General features: G+C 39.5%; 1 protein-coding gene across 1 annotated transcript; it reads left to right on the top strand.

Annotated features, from left to right (window-relative positions):
* Positions 1-5,065: 5,065 nt before the first annotated feature.
* On the top strand, positions 5,066-18,756 carry DIPK2A (divergent protein kinase domain 2A). Its single transcript, XM_035544771.2, has 3 exons — positions 5,066-5,810; positions 13,114-13,417; positions 15,915-18,756. Exons 1-3 carry the CDS (start codon positions 5,157-5,159, stop codon positions 16,244-16,246), a joined length of 1,290 nt encoding a protein of 429 aa, XP_035400664.1. The 5' UTR covers positions 5,066-5,156; the 3' UTR covers positions 16,247-18,756.
* The last annotated feature ends 1,701 nt before the right edge of the window (positions 18,757-20,457 follow it).

The following is a 20,457-nucleotide window of genomic DNA, read 5'->3' as shown; positions in this document are numbered from 1 at the left end:
GGACCAAGAGGCAAACTGTTCTAGGAAGTGTCTAAATAGCACAGCAGAATGGCATAGCTCATATTTAAAGCCATCTCTGAAAATGTAAGATTTCGAGTGCAGTATAGACTGAAATTTTGCTATTAGAGTAAGGGACTTTTTGTTTTGTTTTGTTTTTTAAGAAAAAGGCCCAGCACAACAGAAGCCCCCAAAACATATTTCTCCTGGAATGGGTGGCAGGGAAGGAAAGCTTCTTCATAATTATTGACTATAATTTCTATAAAAATAGCAAGTACTGATAGTAAATACATTTTCGGAAACTCAATTACAAGATAGTCTTTAATCTTTTGTATATGATGAAACGATATAGAAAGAACTTCATTGTGTTACCATTTGTACAGTAATTTCTCAATTTCTCATTCTCAAAGTCATATTAAAGCTATGTCTTTAGCTAATCTTCAACAACTGTAAGAGTAAAACTGAAAGACTAGATAAATCTAACCCATGGATTGGCTTCACTTGATATTAGATGTGTAGCTTTGGAAATGTTGGTGTTAAACATTAAAATTGAAAGGAGAGACATTGTCATTATTAATGTGTTTTAATGTATATATGCAACAGCAATGAAAAGCAAGCAGCTGCTATTGTGGATCACAGTTACCATAGCAATGCCTTCCCATAGTCACTCTGAGATTCATTTGTAATAATAGTGGCTTTCGTAAAGAAGAATGCAAAAGTTGCCAACAGCATTCATGTAGTTTCTTGTATTACAGATTTTCACTGTTTATAAGATAACTTCATTAACAGATGGACAGTCATCAATGAAAGAATACGATTGATAAATTAGAGAGTTGTTTTTAGTTCTTTTCTTGCAATCTGAATAATTACTTGTAAAATAATCCTTTGAAATCAGTAACATCAGGCCCAGGACAACTCACTAAGAGTCCAAGCCCAAGTCCAATCAGTAATCTATTAATTTTGTCTTATCAGATTCATATGTGACATATGAACATATGTGACCTGACATATAAGACAATATAAACTGAGTAACTTTCAGGAGTGCAAAATTTTCATGCCATGACAATTCTCATGTCTAAAAAACAAAACTTGCAAATTGATCATTCAGTGGTATACAGGAAGAAAAAAGTAATAATAATAAAAAAACCCTCTCCACAGGCAAACCCGAAAATCCATGTTAAGCAATGATATACATTTAAACAAATGGAATTTATCAAGTGCTATATAATGCACATAGAACTGACTAAACAAAATCAAGCTACAGGTAAGAGTAGCAAAATTTCTGCATTGAAATAAAAGAACGTATGTTTTTATGGAAAACTGTTCTGTAAAGTCTGAAGATGAAAACACATAATAATTCTTTGAGAGGCTTCAAAATTCCCATGAGAAACTAATTAAAACAGACTTCACACAATAACATAAACACTGCCACCTTATTGTTACAAAAAGAATTTCATACTGCATGAAATTAGAATAAAAATAGATGTTGACTTTCAAGGATAAAAATAATGATCATCTTTGATTTATACTTGAAAATGTGAGGAAGGGAGAATTTAAAAATGCTTTTGCAGATTTTGATATTCAAGTTTGGTGCTGTAATCAGCAAATGTGCACATCATGATGATAAAGCACATTTGCTTGATGTTGATTCAGCAAAATAACATAACATTATTCAGCTGTTCAAAGCATAGAATACTTAGCATTTAAAAGGAAAAAGAAATTGAGGAAAAATGCCAAATTGCTCAAGGCAAAAATTCTACAAAGCCAGTATATCTGTGTTATGTTGCTGCACATACAGTATGTTATGGGCATGGAATTCAAGTCAATTAGAGACTTGCTGATTATTTATAGAAAAAAGTAACCTTATCACTTATTTATTATTTTTGCTAGTACTCTAAGCAGGAATTAATACCGTATATAGACAATTAAAACACTATTTTACTGGAATTGTTTACCGGTAAATGAAGGATACTACCTCCCACTTCTCATGTAACAGATTAACCTTTTACGTGATATTTTTTCCAGAACCACATACTAATTTCATTTTACTGTACAGTAAATGGTACAACATAGTAAATACATAAAATACAGTAAAACATAGTAAAAGAGTTTTTGAATCCGCTGAAGGTAGAACACAGAACAGAGGTTATGCTACGTATCGTCAGACAGCTGTGAACAACCCTCTTGGTCACTGAGAGAACTGCGATAGATGGTTGGATGCACAAATAGATTACACAGCTTAACTGTATATCCAGATTTCTGCAAGTATGTTATGTTCTCTTTTCTGCCTAGAGATCAAATCTGAAAGATGTCTGAGGATATTGAATGTAAATATCTGTAGATATCATCCAATGTAATACTGCAAAATACTCAGAAATTTCAGGCATACCCATTGCAGCCATTCCTGCGACACATGCTTCTGAGCTCTGTGTATGTGGTCAGTCTGATGCATAGCATGGAAATAAGTGAACTCTGATTATAAAGGTGCAGAACTTGCACTAGTTGTTCTGGGCACGTCTTTCAGACTTGCCTGGTTAAAGCTGCAGCTATCCCTGTTTAGAAAGTGGCAAAATGATTATGTGACTGAATGTGGGAATGAGTCTCTAGTTTCAAAAAAAAAAAAAAAAAAAAAGTCCACTTACATTAAAGGTCTATGCATAACTCCAACACGAGATTGTGATGAGAGACATAAAAAATCCACATATGGAACTAGCAATAACAGGTAACCGTTAGAATGATGCTTCACAACACACAGCAAACCGAGACCTCACTGCTGATCTACTGCAAAGACCTGTGTGACTAAACTAACCTGCTGTGCATCAGAGATCTTCATGCACTTGCTCTGCACTGATGGTCTGCATTTTCATTCTAGTCACTGGAATCTTTGATGAATTACATTGTCATATATAATGAAGTCTTCACAGGAAAAACACTGTAGTTTACTTTGAACTTAGTCAGAAGAAAGCAACTCTAGAAAAACAGAATTTGAAATGCATGTATTATAGTGCATTATCTAGTTTGTTTCGCATTCCCCTGCACCTCAAAATGGATTCCCCTCCCCTCTTGAAATGGCTCATTCACAAATCATGCTTTTTAAATTACAAGCTCCATACATCATTCCCGAAGAATTAATTTTTTTATCAAGTGCTCTTCCTCCTTTGCTTTTCCTTAGTAACTCTGCCTCTACTTTTTATTTTCCAGCCTTAAGCAAAATATGTAAATCTGAATTACAGCCACACTGTATAAAAAGGCAGCCTCTACCTTCCTTTATCCCTCAGAAAGTATCCCAACTATCCCCAAAGTCTCCTACAAACACCAATGAAACCAGAAATATTAGCAACTTTTATATAGCTCAGAGCAAGTTTTCTTTTTTTTTTTTTTTTTTAAGCATCATAATTATTTATAGATTTACAATGCAAAAGGCCTTAAGAGCACTACATTGTTGCTGGAAAAAAGTATTAGTTAAAGTATTTAACAGCTTCTTTGTACATAAAATGATGTTTTCATCTAGTAAAGACTAGAATGTTTTGTTAACATTCAGAAGAATCAAGCTGTTTCCCTATATCCAAGTAAGAAAGCTTGAGAAATAAGAATCAAGAAAGCAATGTATAACTAAATGCTAATTCAATATATTTGTTTATATCTGGATTTCTTAGTGGCTTAATAGACAAGTTCCAGTAAGTATTGGTAGATGAAAAAAAAAACACTACCAGCGTGTAAAGAAGACTGACCATGTTTGGCTACTGAAATTGGAATTTATATCCAGAAAAAAATCAGCTCAGCTTTCAGGATCAGTGTGTCCATAGTAAAGACCTGAGTTAGGGTAAACTATATGTATATATGTATGTATATGAGTAAATAACATATATATATATTTGTTTTCTACTAAATTCATAGTTTTGTAGTCAAGATCTTGCTGATTGGATGATTTGACCCTACAAACAGCTTTTAACAAGGCATGGTGAATGAGATATGGTCGTGCCTGAGGTGCAAGTTCACTGTACATAGTCAACGACAACTAGTGTGATGGATGCCTGGAGCTGTTTTTACACGTATAAAATACAAATATCAACATCAAAACAGCACACAGGGAGTTAAGTGCATGCTAATGTAAAAATACAAACATAATACTCCAGATAGTAAGTGTTTAAATGTATGCACCACGGAAATGAAGTAACTGGTAGACACCCGTTGCGCTGCACTGCCCCAACACCGGTCAGTCAGTTATCCCTCGTGCACTTTTGGGACCGAGCAGGTCTGCAGTGACTGGGGAGCGCAGAAGACGGGCTGTCGCCCCTTTTTCAGTCACAACTTGGAGGACCCGTCCAGTCCTGGACTGCCGTGAGGAGTTTTGGGGCCCCGTGTCCTTTTGTGAGGAAAAGTAGTGGGAGTCGCCAGGGGGCAGCCGGCGGGCACCACCCCGCGCTGCCGTCCCCTCAGGGCGAGCCGCGGCCGAGCCGCCGCTGAGGGGCAGCGCCGAGCCGCGGTGCCGCCGTGAGGGGCGGGGGACAGCATCGAGACAGGCGGGACGCTGTCGTGACAGGCAGCGATGGAAACGGCGATAGCGGGGTCTGAGAGAGGTCGCGTTAAGGGCGGCTGACGATCGCTGACCGCTCCTAACCGGGACCGGAGGAGAGGGCTGACGGTCGCAGCCAGCGACATGGCAACAGCACCAGCCGCCCCTCCGCCCCCACCTCCTGAGGGAGGCGGGTACCGCCCGCCCCGCTCCCCCCCCGAGCCCCGCCCTCAGGAAGAAGCGCGTACACCAGGCACGCGTCACGTGCAGCCAACCGCCGCGGCCGCCGCCGCTCTCCCTCCGAGGCCCCGCCCCCTCCCCCGGTGGGCGGGGGGAGGCGGCGGAGGAGGAGGCGGCGGAGGGGGCCCCTCAACGGCGGCGGCGCCGCGGCCCCTCCCCGTGGGCGTGCCTTGCCGTGGCGGCGGGCTGCTGGCGCCGCCCCCCGCGCCTTCCCCCCGCTGCCCTCCCCCGCCCGCCGTCCCCTCAGTAACTTGGCCGCCGCTCGTCGGGCGGGCGGGCGGCGAGGCGGCCGGTGCGGGTGCGGCGGGGGGGAAGCGGGAGGGCCGGGGCCCGGCCCGGCTCGGCTCGGCTCGGCTCCGCTCCGCTCCTCTCGGCTCGGCTCGGCCCGGCCCGGCCCGGGACGATGCTGCGGCTGGTGTCGCTGAAGTTGGGGCGGCTGTACCGCTACGTGAAGCTGGCGGTGCTGGGCAGCCTGGCGGCGGCGCTGGTCCTGAACACGCACTCGCTGCTGGCCTCGCTGCAGCGCAACGAGCTGGCGGAGCGGCGCTTCCTGCAGCTCAATAAGTGCCCGGCCTGCTGGGGCACCAGCTGGTGCCGCAAGTTCCTCAACGGGCAGCTGCGGCTGGAGAGCTGGGGCCGGCTGCGGCTCCTCGACTTCTTCAACGTCAAGAACGTGTACTTCGCCCGCTACGGGGAGCCCCGCGAGGGCAGCCGCCGCGTCGTGCTCAAGCGCCTGGGCTCGGCGCAGGAGCTCGCCGAGATCGACGCCAAGATCTGCCGCCGCGCCACCGGCAGGGGCCGCTGCGACCTCCCGCAGGCCCTGCACGCCACCGAGTTCGCCAGCCTCAACGGCGACGTGCGGCTGCTCACCCCCGACGCCGTGGAGGGCTGGTCCGACCTGGTGCACTGCCCCTCGCAGCGCCTGCTCGACCGCCTGGTGCGCCGCTACGCCGAGACCAAGGACTCGGGCAGCTTCCTGCTGCGCAACCTCAAGGACTCGGAGCGCATGCAGCTGCTCATCACCCTCGCCTTCAACCCCGAGCCGCTGGTGCTGCAGGTGGGTCCCCCCGCGGCGCCTCCCTTGGCTGTGCCCCCCGTGCCGCCGCGGCCCCGGGCCCTTCCCCGGCCAGGGAGGGTCGCATCCTAAAAGGAGCACCAAATCAGCCTGCCCTTGTCTGCAGTGACGCGTTTTATATCCTTTAATGAAGGGGGCTGATGGAAATGGGTAGGCGGACTTACAATATGTTCTAAATTTCGGGGTTTATTCAGGTTTTTAATTTAAAAGCATACAGTAGACCACTGTGTCCGTGGCACCGCTCGCTGCTCCCCTCACGCATCTCTTTACACTGGGCAGTGCCTCTCCGGGCTTCACATTTCAGCGCCCAACACCGCTGGGGGAACTCCAAGCGTGCTGAGTGTAAGCTTGGGTTCAGCGTTGTTCTGTCTAGCTACAGAGCCATCCTCACTTCTATCCAATTCTTTTGTTCAAAAGAGTATTTGCAAATACGTGTGAGAGCATCGCTGCATGATTGCTGTCATGAACATCTGCTGTTTCTCCAGGGAGACGGCCAAGAAATTCCTAGTGCCCAAATTTCTAGTGCTGCGGGCTTTGACCTCCAGCAAATTCATCTGTCGGTTCATTTTTAGACGGTGTGTTTATGAACTATACTTAATTAAAAACATTTTTGGCTAGCATGCCTTCAGCCTTCTATGTACGGCTCTTGGGGTTTGTTTGCAAAGTTCCCAGCCGACTTCTCGGCAGACTTGGGGTACAGCGTGTCTCTTCTGTTCTGTTCTAATGTTGCTCCAGAGCACTGTGAATAAGGAAACTCCACTTAAATTAGAAGACTAGAATTTCTTTGCTTTGCTGAGTATATTTGGAAACTTCTGGAGAATCGGTTTGTTTTGGCTGTGGTTCATACAGCTTACGGTTTTGGTTTTAAGCACGTGTTCCAGCATACTGAGCATATACCTAGGTGGATGCAAAACAGCTCTGCATGTTTCTTCTGAATTTGCTGGGGTATTGCAGCCTTTAGGGACAAAGCTTGTGGCAGAGTGGCATTCGTTATTGTTGCGGGGTGCCTGAAAGGCGGCAGGCAGCACTGGCTGATTCCTGTCAGCTCCTTGATAAGGTGTGGATGAGCCCTGAGGCTTTCAGGCAAATTTGTTGAAGTGATGAAAGTCTTTGGATGCAGAACTTAAAAAGGGTTGTGCTCATCAGAGCAGGTCAGATTGGTGGGAAGGAAGGCAGCTTTTACCAATCTGGAGTGTGGTCAAGTTCTGGCACCTCTAATCAAATCAAAAGTGTTTTGCAGAGTATTGGAAATTGGGATGTATAGGCATAGCCTGGGAAGCGTTTTGAGGGAACTTCGGACCAGTTTTGTGCATTGCAGAACTTGTAAAGTTAATGTGTTCTCCAGAAGAGTGTTTGGAGACTTTGCTAACGGGTAACAAAGGCTTGAATGTCTTCCCTCGATTGGGAATGAAATACCTTTACTATATGAACCTGAATTAATTTTCCTTGTTTATGTAACACAGCACTCAGCCTCTACCAGACGGGTATGTAAGGGATGGATGATAATCTGTTACGCAGCTTTATAAGATGCGAGGTACTGTCTGAGAGGTGAAGTTACTGTTCAGAAGTGGTAACTGGCTACTGAGGAGTTTGCTTGTGTTTGTACACAAGATATGTGAAGCATCTTAAGGTATACTTCCTGCAGTTTGGCGAGGGCACATATTGTTGTGCGAATGAGACCTGGAGGCTTCTTCTAAAAATTAGCTGTTCCTAAGAAAGGAAGCCTGCATGATGTCGCATGAAGAATAAGACTTTAATTACAAGGAAAAAAAAATAAAATTGATGTATTTAATTGGTGCTTCTCTTTGGCACCAGTAAGTACAAGGAAAAATATTGCCATTTTTTTGCCTTGAGCTTTTCATGAAGCACTGCTGTGACTTTTAAACGGTCGTGAATGAAAGTTTTGATTTAGACGTGGAGATAACTTCTAAACTCTTGGTGCTCAGTGCATTCAAGTTCTGTGTCAACCAATGCATAGGAGCAACCAAATATAAGTAGACAGTGAATTTAAAGCTAGGTATTTGGCTGAAAAAGTCACTTTAATCATCTACTAGAGCTAGTAATATATGGATTTTTATCAAAGATTGGGATTTTACCTTGAAGCCTTTTCTTTTCTGTATGTTAAATTATCATTTTTACTTTGTAAAATCTCACCAAACTAGTTAGTACTTACATCCTTCCACATTTTTAATCTGAATTCACTTTGGAATCAAACAACCTACATGCGAGGATTTTATTCTTTATCTATCTATCTATCTATCTATATTTTAAGCTCAACATGTAGGTGCTTAAGATTTAACTTCTGACAGGCTTAGGGTTTTCCTTCCTGTTTCAAATAATCCTCTCCTATAATAAAGGCAACTACTTCTTAGTATATTTGTGTTGCTTTGAAAGGAAACTTAAAGTCTACACAAACTTTGCTGTTAAAAGTAAACAAAATACTTATAAGTAGTATTGTTGTCTTTGTTTCCAGCTATAGAAGGTGGTTTAATGCAGCCTTTTCTCCAACTGTAGCTTTTATCAAGGTTGTGTTTTCTCTGCAAAGCTGTTCATAATTGAGATTCTGTAAAGGAATTATAGTGAATGTATCTATTGCATATATAATCTACAAGTCTCAAAGACAATTATTTTTTTGGCTCTAATAACAATTCCAAGACTTATATGGAAAATAGCTGTATTTCTGCATTGTATACATTGTGTAATTCATTGCTCTGCCCTCAGATGTACATTACGGTTTCTAAATACTTAAGCTTAATAGCTTAATTCTTCCCTCAGCTTCTGATCATCACTTATTCCTTGTGTACAGACCAGCTGTATCTCTGTTCCAAGTATTGTAGCTCTCCATGAATAGTCTGTTGCCACGTAACATTTTTCCGATTTGTCATCGTTTTTGTTTTTTTTTTACTTCCTTTTGTTCCAGTAAGATCAATAATTGGCATCTGACAAACATTAAAACATGAACTGTGTGAAGTAGCAGTTTAACCAAGTGTTTTAGAGAATTACTCTTCTGGTCTATACCTAACTCAGTATGAGTTACTTCCTCAAGCCATACATAACTCAGTAAGAAATGAATTCTTCTTGTCTTGGATTTCTCATTTATTTATTTATTTTATCATGCAGCAGTTCTAGCAGTAGGCTTTCTGTAGCTCTAGTCTAAATACAGTGGTAGAATGCCATCCACTTTTAGTGCTTGGTGCCTTTTAAGCTTTCTTCATGATTCAATTTTGGTGTTTCTGACTGATAATTGTTATGTTAAATACCAAATAGAGGTTTCAAGGCACTTACCCACACCACCTGGTGTGTCCTATATAGACTTGTAGTACTTGATTTGTTTCCCGGCTCATAGAGGTACAGTACTTTGACATACCAAGTAGTACTTAGAGGAAAGTCTTCAACGTTTTGAAATACTGAACACTGATTTGTATGAAAAAGTTTAAAACCTAGTTGCCTGAGACCAGTTGTTACTAGTATGTCATGTAATCTATGGTTGATTTGAAGCATGCACATGTGCGCTCACACACATTACACCTGCATACCAAACCCTGAAATGCCAGTATTGTCCATTTGTTTCTAGTATATCTGATGTAGGGGGGAAGCTGTGGTTTATTTCCCTGCAGTATGGAAGTGAGGCTTTGTTTTAGTCTCCCACATTTTGCAAATTTCCCTCAGAAAAAAGGGCAGGCCATCTCTGCTACCAGTTCTTTGCAGTGATGCATTCCAGACTCATCACTGATGAGAAATAGTGATCGTTGTCTGTTGCAAACTTAATATGAACAAACTTGTATGGACTACAAAATAGTTTGAACAGGTAACAGCCACTCACAAAATTCAATTTTCTTCACTAAGATTCTTGCATTTAATCATTATTCATCCCTTTCCTTGAAGAAAAGACATTTTCTACTGAAACTATGAAATACACCTTTTACAGTTCAAGTGTGTTCAGCTTGATCATTGAGCATCTTCTGAGTGGGTTTAGATGTAGAGTTGTCTGTGTGGTTTTGTTCCATGGTGTGTAAATTAAGCCAGTAACTAGCTGAAATGCATGAAAATCGAACAGAAGTCGAATAAATGAAAGGAACCTGGTTTCAGTGGGATTACTAATATTTCGATGAAACAAAATGTGCTCTTCACTGTGTGCCTTTATGTATAGGCTATCTGTCTATATAGCCTGTGCAAACACAGCAGGTACACAAACGCTCGACTTCTGTGGGAATTTCACAAATATTAAATAATTTGGTGTATAGTTGAGAATGAAATGGTTTTCATCACACTCGCATTCACAAATACATTAAATACATATCTTCTAAAAAGGATCAGTTCAGATCTGACAAAAGAAAGCATCTGTTTCTAGAGTATGCTTTTTAACTTCCTCTACATCTGAAAAGTTTCCCAGTAAAATCTGCTCTCCTAGTCTGCATGGCTCCGGAGCTGGACTTATTTGCCTTGGTGACTAATGCAGCCCTCCTTCTGTTTGCACTGCAGAATCAACAGCGCTTTGTGAGAACTAACTCTCTTCCTTTTGAGGAAGAACATATTTTTTAAATTCGACTTGCTGTGCCAGCTTGTGCCTGGGCAGACAGAGGTTAGTAAGATGAGTTTAGCAAACGTGTTGTGGAAAGGTAGTTTTGCCATCAAGCCTTCAGAGGCATGACAAGTAGTAAGCAGTCTCCTATGTGTGTTGCATATTTGCATACATTTTTTACCTTTCATCATATTTAAGGTGTAGTTCTTTGTGGTTTTGTTTTTAACACGGAACTCAACTTTATATAAAAATTGGTAGTGACATCTTCTAGAGTAGTTTTGAAAATGGAAAGGTTTTTTAGATGATACAGTGGAACAATAGCTCAAATATGCCAGTTGTCATGAGCTGTGCTGTTTTTTTTCCTTTGGATTTGTTTATTAAGGTGAATTATATGCTTGATTATGATAAACTGTTATTCTTTCACGTGTCTAATTGCAAGTGTTTCTGTGTTACTGCAAGCTACAATAGGCCTTATCAGCTTCAAGCTGCTCAGTCTTTCCTGCATGATCTAATTCACAGCTCTGAGCGTTCAAAACCAATGGCAGATTTGTCTGTCTTCTCATGTTTAGACAGATGGAAGTGAGGAAGACAAATGCATTAATAGTGTGTTTTATGCTTGGGTGAAATGATAAATTCATCCTATTAATTCTCAGGATTTCTTCCAAGACTGAGACTACAGCATATCTTTTTTAAAGACCTAAGTGTGGTGTTATTCTTCCAGGAACAAAGTGTCCTTTGTCCCTCTGACAGGGTTTGTTTAGGGTTTTAAGGCTTGCTTACTGAGACATCTTGTAGCTACTCTATTTAGGGCACCAAAAGTACTTCCTGGTGTATGTGACTCTGGGAACGGAGTAGCAGGAGTTCTGTTGTATTAGTTTTCCATCTTTCTGTTAGACGATTATCCATATTGCTCATTGAATAGAGATTACAACTTTTAATGAGGGAAAACTTACTAAGCTACATAGTTGTAGCTTTTCTTGTACACTACTGTATTTTTAAGCCCTTAAAAGCGTAATTGTCCATGGTTTCCATGACATTTGTGTGTATATTCACAGAGAAAATCTGGGTGTATCAGAATTGCAGATTCATTTATCAGATGGATGTTTCTGACTGTGAGCAAGAAGGTAATTTTGATCTTAAGTGTCAAATGCAAAGTTTTAAGTCTTCAAATAGCATACTGAACTACAAAATGATCTGATCAAATATTTATGCTACTAATAATTTGAGAATTAAAATAAGAACCATGTTGTCCATTACGGTACAGAAGTGTGGGATTTTGGGCTGTTATCTGTTAAGCTTTTTGTTTCTAAATGCAGTTTGTTTGTGGAAATCATGTTCAACAACCGTACAATTTTGTGTTCATGTCTTAGTGGCTTTCAAAATGGTAATACATTTAAAAAAAAAAATCATCCTGTTAAGTTAGTTGTAATTTTAAGCAGAAAAATGCTTTCAAAATAGTGAAAAAAGTTAAAAAGATGAGACCTGTGCTTCAATTGATATTCTTGTCAAATTCACCAAGTGAATGTAAAACTGCTGAATAGGGCACTTGAACATATTTTTATCCCCTTCTTCGGCTACTGACTTGGGTAATGAAGTGTAGATGTGGCTGTTACATGCCAGTTGGAAGGGAGCCAGCACAGAGATGTTGTTTGTACATGTGCAGATGTTGGCAGGATTCCCTGTACTCCTCTTGTCAAAAGATCTTTTTATTGTCACAGAGTTATAAATATATCTGTGTAACAGTACGGTATGGGGATACTTTGCTGGTACTGTTCGGGAGGCTCACTTCTAAACAAGCAAAACTGATCCAAGAATTTCTTGTTCGAAATGAAATTTGGTGTACTCAACGCAGGAAGCGTAATAGATGTGTTCGGAGGTAAGTGTGCCTTGGTGACTAACACTGTGTGTTTAAATTCAGTTTAAGCCATTACATAAATCCCTGCTGATGATGAAAAGGAGCAGTCCTGTTAGCTCTTCCTCTTCCCTGCACCTGGCTGTAGAGGCCTCCCTCCGTCCCCTTTCCAGCAGCAGCACGGTGTGATGGGAGCTACCTCTGGCTGCTGGTCCAGCTGAGCATCAGCCTGGCAAGCACCAGCTGTGCTGCCCTCCTGGTGGCACACAGGAGGAGATGGAAATGGATGTGTCTGATGGACTGGGAGGAACATACACCCCTTCCCTTACCATGGGAGCATGGCATTGGTTGTGTTCACCTGCTTGTGATTGAGCTTGTGTTTGGGAGGAGAGGCAAACAGAGCGGGACTGGAATATAGTAAAGGAGAGGGGTGGAAGAGAAAATGAGTAGGGTGGTCCAAAATCATACCTAAATACAAAGATTTAGGTATTGTTGCTGTGGCACTTTGATTTATTGCACTAAGTTGTGCTAAAATGGAGCAAAAACATCTTTTCAGGCAGTGTACTTGTTTTAGTGCAGTAGATGTGTATAAAGCACCAGTAAATAAACACAGTTGATGGAAGAGTGTGTGTTTATGTATGTGCATAACATATGTGACAAGCTCAACACATGTATTTTACCTCAGGTCCTCAAGCTCTCCTCTTCAGTAGTCCATCAACGCGTTTTCCTCACATAAATATATTTTGTGTTGTTTTTCTTTCCCTTCCAAACTTAGAGGTATGTGGAAATTAATTTTTGCTAGTGTTGATGTATGTTTACAGGTGTTTCTATCTAAATTTTATTGAACAACCTGTTCAAGTACAAGCTGTTCTGTATTAATGAAAATTTTAAATGTTTCTTTTTATTTCTAGAGTTTTCCGTCTGATGAGGGTTGGCCGTTTGCAAAGTACTTAGGAGCATGTGGAAGAATGGTGGCTGTCAATTACGTTGGAGAAGAGCTGTGGAGTTACTTCCATGCACCCTGGGAGAAACGAGTGGATCTGGCCTGGCAATTAATGGAAATAGCTGAGCAGCTGACAAATAATGACTTTGAATTTGCACTCTACCTCCTTGATGTCAGCTTTGACAACTTTGCAGTTGGACCAAGAGACGGAAAAGTGATCATTGTGGATGCAGAAAACGTTCTGGTAGCAGACAAAAGGTTAATCAGACAGAGTAAGTCTCCTCTTACTTCGCCTCTGTGTCTCTTGCTTCTTTCTCTGTGAGCACCATATTAAAAGTATGTGTAGGTGCTAAAAAAAACAAAACGTTTTGTTGGCTTCACAAGTAAAATACTAGTTTACAAACTAATTGTAGAAGAAAACTAATTACACTACTAATTAGCTTGATCAATTTGTCAAATTTATGAAGCTTTGATTTTACCTAAATTTGATTTACATGTCCTGTTAATCTCTGTAATCCTATTTAAATGGAGAGGTGGGGGTGGGAGGAGAAGTTCAGGACAGACCTAGACAATCAGATGGACGGATAGACAGACAGATGGGCTGGCTGGCCGACTTGCCTGTCTCAGCTGAAATAGGGTCCTTTTGGCTTTTCCAGATGCCTGTAAGAAGGAAGTCTTGGCATTCTGTTTGCTGATAACAAGACAGTCTTGCTGCCTGTTTTCCAGTAGTTGCCTAGCCTGCCTCTATTTCAGCTATTCACATAGGTGCTCTGTAATAATGGAATAGAAGGGTTGGATAACTTTAGTTTTTAGTGCTGCTTCCACATAGGAATAGCGAGAACTTGTTCATCTTTCTGCTGACTGTAAAAGCAGTAGTAGAGATCTTTTGATGAAGTGGCATTACATGAGTTTTTACTCCTTTTGAGCTTATAAGGAAAACTTTGCAAACTTAAGGGTTGGAGACATTAAATGTGAAATCCGAGATTCTGCAGAATTTTATGGCAGTAAGCCAAGTGATTCCACTTTGCTTTGGGTGAATGGATTTTTTTTTCAAGCCTTGCAAATATACTTCATATGCTGTGCTACTGAATTAATTTTAATCTAAGCTCCCTGAAGATGTATAAGTGTAACACCACCACCAAAAAAAAAGGATACTTTCTCATAGAGAAGTGTGTAGATGGTAAATTCAGATAATTCAGTGTATTTTCTAAGAAAACCTTTTTATGTACTGGATATTGAGTATGTTTACTTCAATATTCATGGACACGCAAATGAACTTTCACTTTTTTCCAACTTCTTAAAATAATATTACTTAGGACTTAGCTTTTCTAGTGTGTCTGAATTGCTCAGTCACAAAGATGACTAAATGAACTATTAAAAAGCTGATGTGTGCATGGAATAGTAGCAACTAGCATCTTGCATAAGCTGAATGCTGGAAGTGTCTCATCTGTTGTCTAGTTCTCAGACTGATTTGGCTCTAACTGGGGTTTTGCTGCATCAGTTGTAATCTAGCAATCAGAAAACAAAACAAATGACTACAAGGAAGTTCTCAGTTGTCATATAAGCTTGACATTTAATGCTGATTTCATTAATCTTCTGAAAAGTTTAATTAAACAATCTCTGTCTGGAATGATTAATGTGCCTGTTTAGATATTTGAATATGTGCACCCTGTCCAATTGCACTGTACAGTAATAACTAATTGCACTTCATGTGGTAGATTTTATCTGAGTCTGCTTAAGCCTTTTTCCCATTTCTCCTGTGATGCTGGCCTTTTCTTCATTTTAGGCATGCTGTTTATTGCACGAGTTTTACATGGTATTTTCATAGCTTAGCAATCATTCCTCAGTTTCTTTTTTTCAACACTGAGTTTCAGTGCACATGAGTGAGTACACTAATAGCTCAGAGCCTACCAAGCACTGGGAAGTTTTTCTTTGTATATCACAGTGCTCAAAGAGATCTACAAAACTAGGGGACATTAGTAGTTAGCACTTAAAAGGCACATCTGTAGTTACCACTTACCTGTTGTTATCGAGATAATTCATGTGAATCACGTTTTCAGTTAAAGCAAGCTTTGTGATAAGACCACTAGTTGTACCTTCAAATTTTTATACCTTTAAAAATACATGTAAAGAAATGTCTCTGTATGTTCATAAATGCTGTTTTGTTTTATTCATTTGTATTTTTTTCTTCAAAGTTTGTGTAATATGTAAGCTTTTGTATACACAGTTTTTAGTTACTACTGTGTCTAAAGTAAGAGACTGGACCTTTATGGCAATTACTTTGCAGTGTGGTGGTTTTTTTTTTTTTGTGCTTTGGTAGACCACTTGCCAATGTTCTAGTTTCCAGGCGTCTGGAGAAACCAAATCTTAACTGTTGCTAAAATAAATCATGTTGCTTGTTTGTTTTTCTCTCAACTCCAGCTGGGAATCATTCTATTGTAGTTGTCTGTGCTACATTTTTCCTTCTGGGTATGTGCATGAATGTGGATTTCTTCTGTTTTGTTTGCTATTTTTTTCTTCTTTTCTCTTTAGATATTTATTTTATCTTCTTTCTCTCCTTTATTTTTGTAGTGATAGAACCATTTCAGCAGACAGGCATATCAAACTGTCAGGTGAAATCTTGGGAACCGGAACATTTAAGAGTGCCTTTAAACAGGGCTGGTTTATAGTTTAAATAGCACTAGTTTTCTGCGTATTGAGCTGCTGATTATATTCAGATGCAGATATACTCTTTTCTCCTTACTTCTTTTTTTAACTTATATTCTACAGATAAACCTGAAAACTGGGATGTATGGTATGAAAGCAAATTTGATGACTGTGATAAAGAAGCTTGTCTGTCCTTCTCAAAAGAGATTCTTTGTGCTCGTGTCACGGTGGACCACAATTATTATGCTGTTTGTCAGAACCTTTTATCAAGACATGCCACGTGGCGTGGCACTTCTGGAGGACTACTTCATGACCCCCCAGCTGAGATTGCCAAAGACGGCCGCCTCGAAGCCTTGCTGGATGAGTGTGCCAACCCAAAGAAGCGATACGGCAGATTCCAAGCTGCAAAAGAACTGCGTGAATACCTTGCACAACTCAGTAACAATGTGAGGTAGTCCACAGGGAAAACTTTCTGCAACACTGGCTAAAACACTATTGCAAAGACGCATAGAAGATGAAGTCTTGAACTTACGTGTTCAAAAGAGAAAGTAAAGAAGTGAAACTAGTTTATCAGTTTTCTAAGTACCATAAAAATAAGATTTTACGGTATTATAATGTTCCTTTGGAAACAGACAAGGTACTTACTGAATCAAAACTTGAGCTACTATTGATTCTTCTCCTTAGCTATTTAAAAGGGAGTTGGTCAAAAATGACTGTGATAGCTTAATTGACAGCTTGTGTGTCAAAGGGTACTTTACATAAAACTGCATTGGTATCACAGTTTTGTGAAGCTGATGTTCTTGCTTGGAGAGTCAAGTTAGACTGATGGCCTGTTTTAAAGGCCTTTTTCATGACATCATTGTCTCATTTTTGTGTTTGTTTAAACACCTTGAAGTGGCATTTACTTACAGGTAAATATAGCTGTCTGCATTGTTTCAAGTTTAACAGGCTTTCATGTTAATGCTGTGCAGTACATTCCTACTGTGAGTGCAGGATTCCCACGTTTACTGTCTAATTTTAGGGGGTTTTACACTGTATTTAACTATGCTTAGGTGTTGTGTGTGTTTTTTTTAAGGTCATCATAAACTCAAATGTTATTTGAATTAACATTCATTTGATGTCTTTTGTAGTTCTGCTGTTGGAGATAACACTTAATGTAATTATTGCACAAAATTTTTTACCCTTCATGCCAGTACATACACGACTGTTCAGCAGGAAATCGCAGTATGAGCAAACTCTCATTTAATAGAGATTATTTGAGAATTAAGGAGAGACTAAGATAAAAAGTTCTGTATGAATTTAAATTGGGGATAGGAGCTTGACTAAAAAAAATACACTACTCCAGTGTAGTTGAGCATAAACCAAAGAAAATGGTTTTGTTTATTAGTTCCTAAGCTAAGTGTAAAGAAAAAATACTGTGCTGTAGTGAAGCTAATAATTCTCAAAATTCAGATTTCATTGGTTGTTGCTTACTGTTCGCAGAACTTACAAAAACTATGCGCTTATACTAGAAGGAAACCCTAATTTGAATAAAAGTGTAGAAGGCTGGCAGTTTGTTTTACATCATTACCAACTCTGTTGAATTGAAGTCTAGTCAAGTTTACTGAATATTCATCTTTTAGTTTACCAGCTAAATTGATTAAACACTATACACTCTAGACAGCTTTTTCTTGAACAGTTTGACTATTCCCAGTACAGTTAAAACTGACTTATTGAGGTTTGTGTAAATCTGAATTTCTTCTGATAAATAACAATTTTTAAAAAAACCTCAGTTACTGTTACAAGAACTCACTTCAAAGCTTGTTTTTCAATTATTTAACTACTAAAATGCTTCATTTTCCTCAAGTCTTATTCATAACACAATGCTCTAAGCAAATGTATGCATATTATTTCTGGTAACAATAATGAAGAAAGCTAACAGTTCTTAAATGTGTGCATAAAACAATATTTCACTCAAACTAAAGATTCTGAGTAAGATAGTTTGTATGCTAATTTCAAGAGCCAAGTCAATGCAGTTCATACTGCATCAAAAGACTGATGGAAACTGTTGCTTTACCAAATTGTTGCAAGTGCAAGGTGAGGAAAGTAGCAAGCTCATGGGTCCTTCTCAAAAAGTGCAGCCATATAAAGATGTGGTGTGACTTTGATTTCTTAGACAGCTGTATTAAGGATATTTTAGACTTCTAAATTCCCATTTCATCTTCTTTGCATATATAGTTTAATTTGCACCAGCTCTTGTCTTAATTGTTTTCTGAAGTTGAAGGACCAAGGCAAGTTTTAATTTTCATTTCTACCCTCCCCTTGTTTGAGGACTGTCCTACATACTTGCTCTGGCATATTCTGTCAGAGAATGTGTTCATGTGATTTTTTTCATCATAAAATCTACTTATTTAAGAAACTAGAATAACGCTAGGTAATACTACCCTACCATAAAAGCCTTGACTTATCACTAAAGTTGATTTTTTTTAAACCATCTAGCACATTTCCCAATGAGCGAGTGGAGTATGATTGTTAAAGTTTTAGAAGAAACAAACACTGCCAGTTCTCATTGCTACTTGAGGCATTTCTGTAGCTGCCAGAATGTCCTATCACATCTGCTTTGGGGTTCAGTTCCCTCAGAAACAAGTTACTAAAGCCAGTTGTAAAAGGAATTTGGAATTTTAAAAAATACTACAGGGAAAACACGGAGAGCAATAAATCTTGGTCAGTTTGCACCTATCAGATATTTATTGTACAATAACAATTTATATTTTTAGTCATTGTCCATTATTATTAATGAACATGGTGAACTATTTTTGAATGAGATGTTTGGGGTTTGTATGTGCATTACAATTGTCCTTTTGTACTGTAAGTTACTGTTTGATTGGAATATTTTATCAAAACTGTCTCCCTGTGCCTTTATATTACAAGAAAGTTGTTTCTGCAACTTCTAATGATATTAATAAAGAATACTTTAAGAATCTCATCTAATTTATTTATTTTCTGATGTCATTTGTTTAAGATTGACTTAGTCCAGGCTGTGTTAAAAGATACATTGAACTGTTATTGTAAGTGCTCCATAGTCAACAGTGACAGCAGCAAGGAACATTATTCTTCCCCTCCTTTATAATAGACTATTGGATCAAAATCATAAGTGATCTCCCAGGAATCTTTTCCTATTTGAGCTTATCAGAAGTAGGACTCATTTTCTTGAAAAAAAAAAAAATTGATTAAACCATACCTTTCAGTTTTATGAACTGTAAGATTGAATATTTTCAAATTAAATAGGTGTCTTCCCTCTTTGAGGAATTTATTTTTCCTTGTATTTGGAGTGGTTCATATCGCTAGTACCGTGGTCTTTCCAATACAATATTTTAGCGTTTTTTATATATATATATATATATATATATATATATACACACACATATATATACATACACGCGTAATTCCTGATGTTTTTTTTCCTTTGGATTTTTCAGAAAGCATTTGCATTTGAAATTAACACCTGCAGTGATACCAGAGCATGACTTTTTGAGCCTCTATAAATAATAGGAAGTGTCAAAAACACTTCAAGTTTTGATTTTGGTTGTGTTTCTGTTGCCTCAACTTACATTTTCAGGAACTGCAAATGTGCAAATGGAAACTTGTAAACATTTCAGCTACCTCAGAAATCAAGATTAAACCTCAAGAGGAAACTGGCATGAGCAACAGCTGCATCTTTTCAACAGTTTGTATAGTTTAGTTTGATCCTGCTTGCCTTGAACTTCAAGACATGCTCCTTTCTTAGTAGATACTTTCGCATCATCTGATACTCTCTTGTGAGACCCTTCAGATATGTTAAACTTCATGTGCTACTTTGATTTATCACAAAGACTGTCTCGAACGCAGTTGATGTGAGCAGTGTACTCATTAGTAGTGTTGCTGTTAATTTTACTTTAAATGTCCACAAGCTTTTTGTTTGCAGTTTCCTTACTTCCTGATCACATTCAAAGCTACATAAGCAGCTTAAATAGACCTTTATATAATTCTAGCTTCATTTTGAGGTGTTTTAAAGATACCTACTTTTTCTGTGCTGATGTCTTTTTTCTTTTTAAACATATCTCTCCAGATTTGGTTGGGTATTTCTAAACATCACATCCTGTTTGTTTCTACTGACTTTTATGAACGTTTCATTGTTCTACCAGGCAAAAATCAGTGGTAGGCTGAGCTGTACTGCACACCGTGGTTATGAGCTTTTGCTGGATGCAGAAGAGCCCCGTGGCTTCTGGATGGCTTGGTAGAGCCTGTAGGGGTTGTGAGGACAATGAAGAAGCCGTTCTTTTGGCAGCAGATTAGGCTGTTGTTGCCACTCTTGAAGTATTGGAACATACCTGTTTCGTGTGCTTAGGAGCTAGACAAAAGAACCTTGAGTAAGGCACAGTTGCCACAAATACTGACTTGCATGTTTAGGCCAGAGCAGGAAAATTCTGACTTTAAAAGTATGTAAGGCTGTTTTCTACAGTTGGTGGGTTAACTCCTGTCTTCTGACAACCAAAGTGTGGAAGCAGAACGTACTTCAAAGGAAAATATCCAGTTTAATATGCAGCTTATGTTCAGATAAGATTAAAAAAAGGCTTTTTTTTTTTTGTAGGTCAGGGTTTCAAAGAGCCCGGCTTTTAGTCAAATTTTCATAATGTCTTTCTGTTTT

This window comes from Cygnus atratus, chromosome 9, assembly GCF_013377495.2.
Source record: "Cygnus atratus isolate AKBS03 ecotype Queensland, Australia chromosome 9, CAtr_DNAZoo_HiC_assembly, whole genome shotgun sequence".
In the NCBI taxonomy this organism is placed as follows: domain Eukaryota; kingdom Metazoa; phylum Chordata; class Aves; order Anseriformes; family Anatidae; genus Cygnus; species Cygnus atratus.
Note: the sequence above shows the minus strand (reverse complement) of the source record. Positions and strands in the feature narration are given on the sequence as shown.

Excerpts from the sequence above, each read along its gene's own strand:
- DIPK2A (XM_035544771.2), top strand. The coding sequence starts at position 5,157 with ATGCTGCGGCTGGTGTCGCTGAAGTTGGGGCGGCTGTACCGCTACGTG. Across the intron at positions 5,811-13,113 it reads CCGAGCCGCTGGTGCTGCAG|AGTTTTCCGTCTGATGAGGG; the intron begins GTGGGTCCCCCC and ends TTTTATTTCTAG. Across the intron at positions 13,418-15,914 it reads CAAAAGGTTAATCAGACAGA|ATAAACCTGAAAACTGGGAT; the intron begins GTAAGTCTCCTC and ends TATATTCTACAG.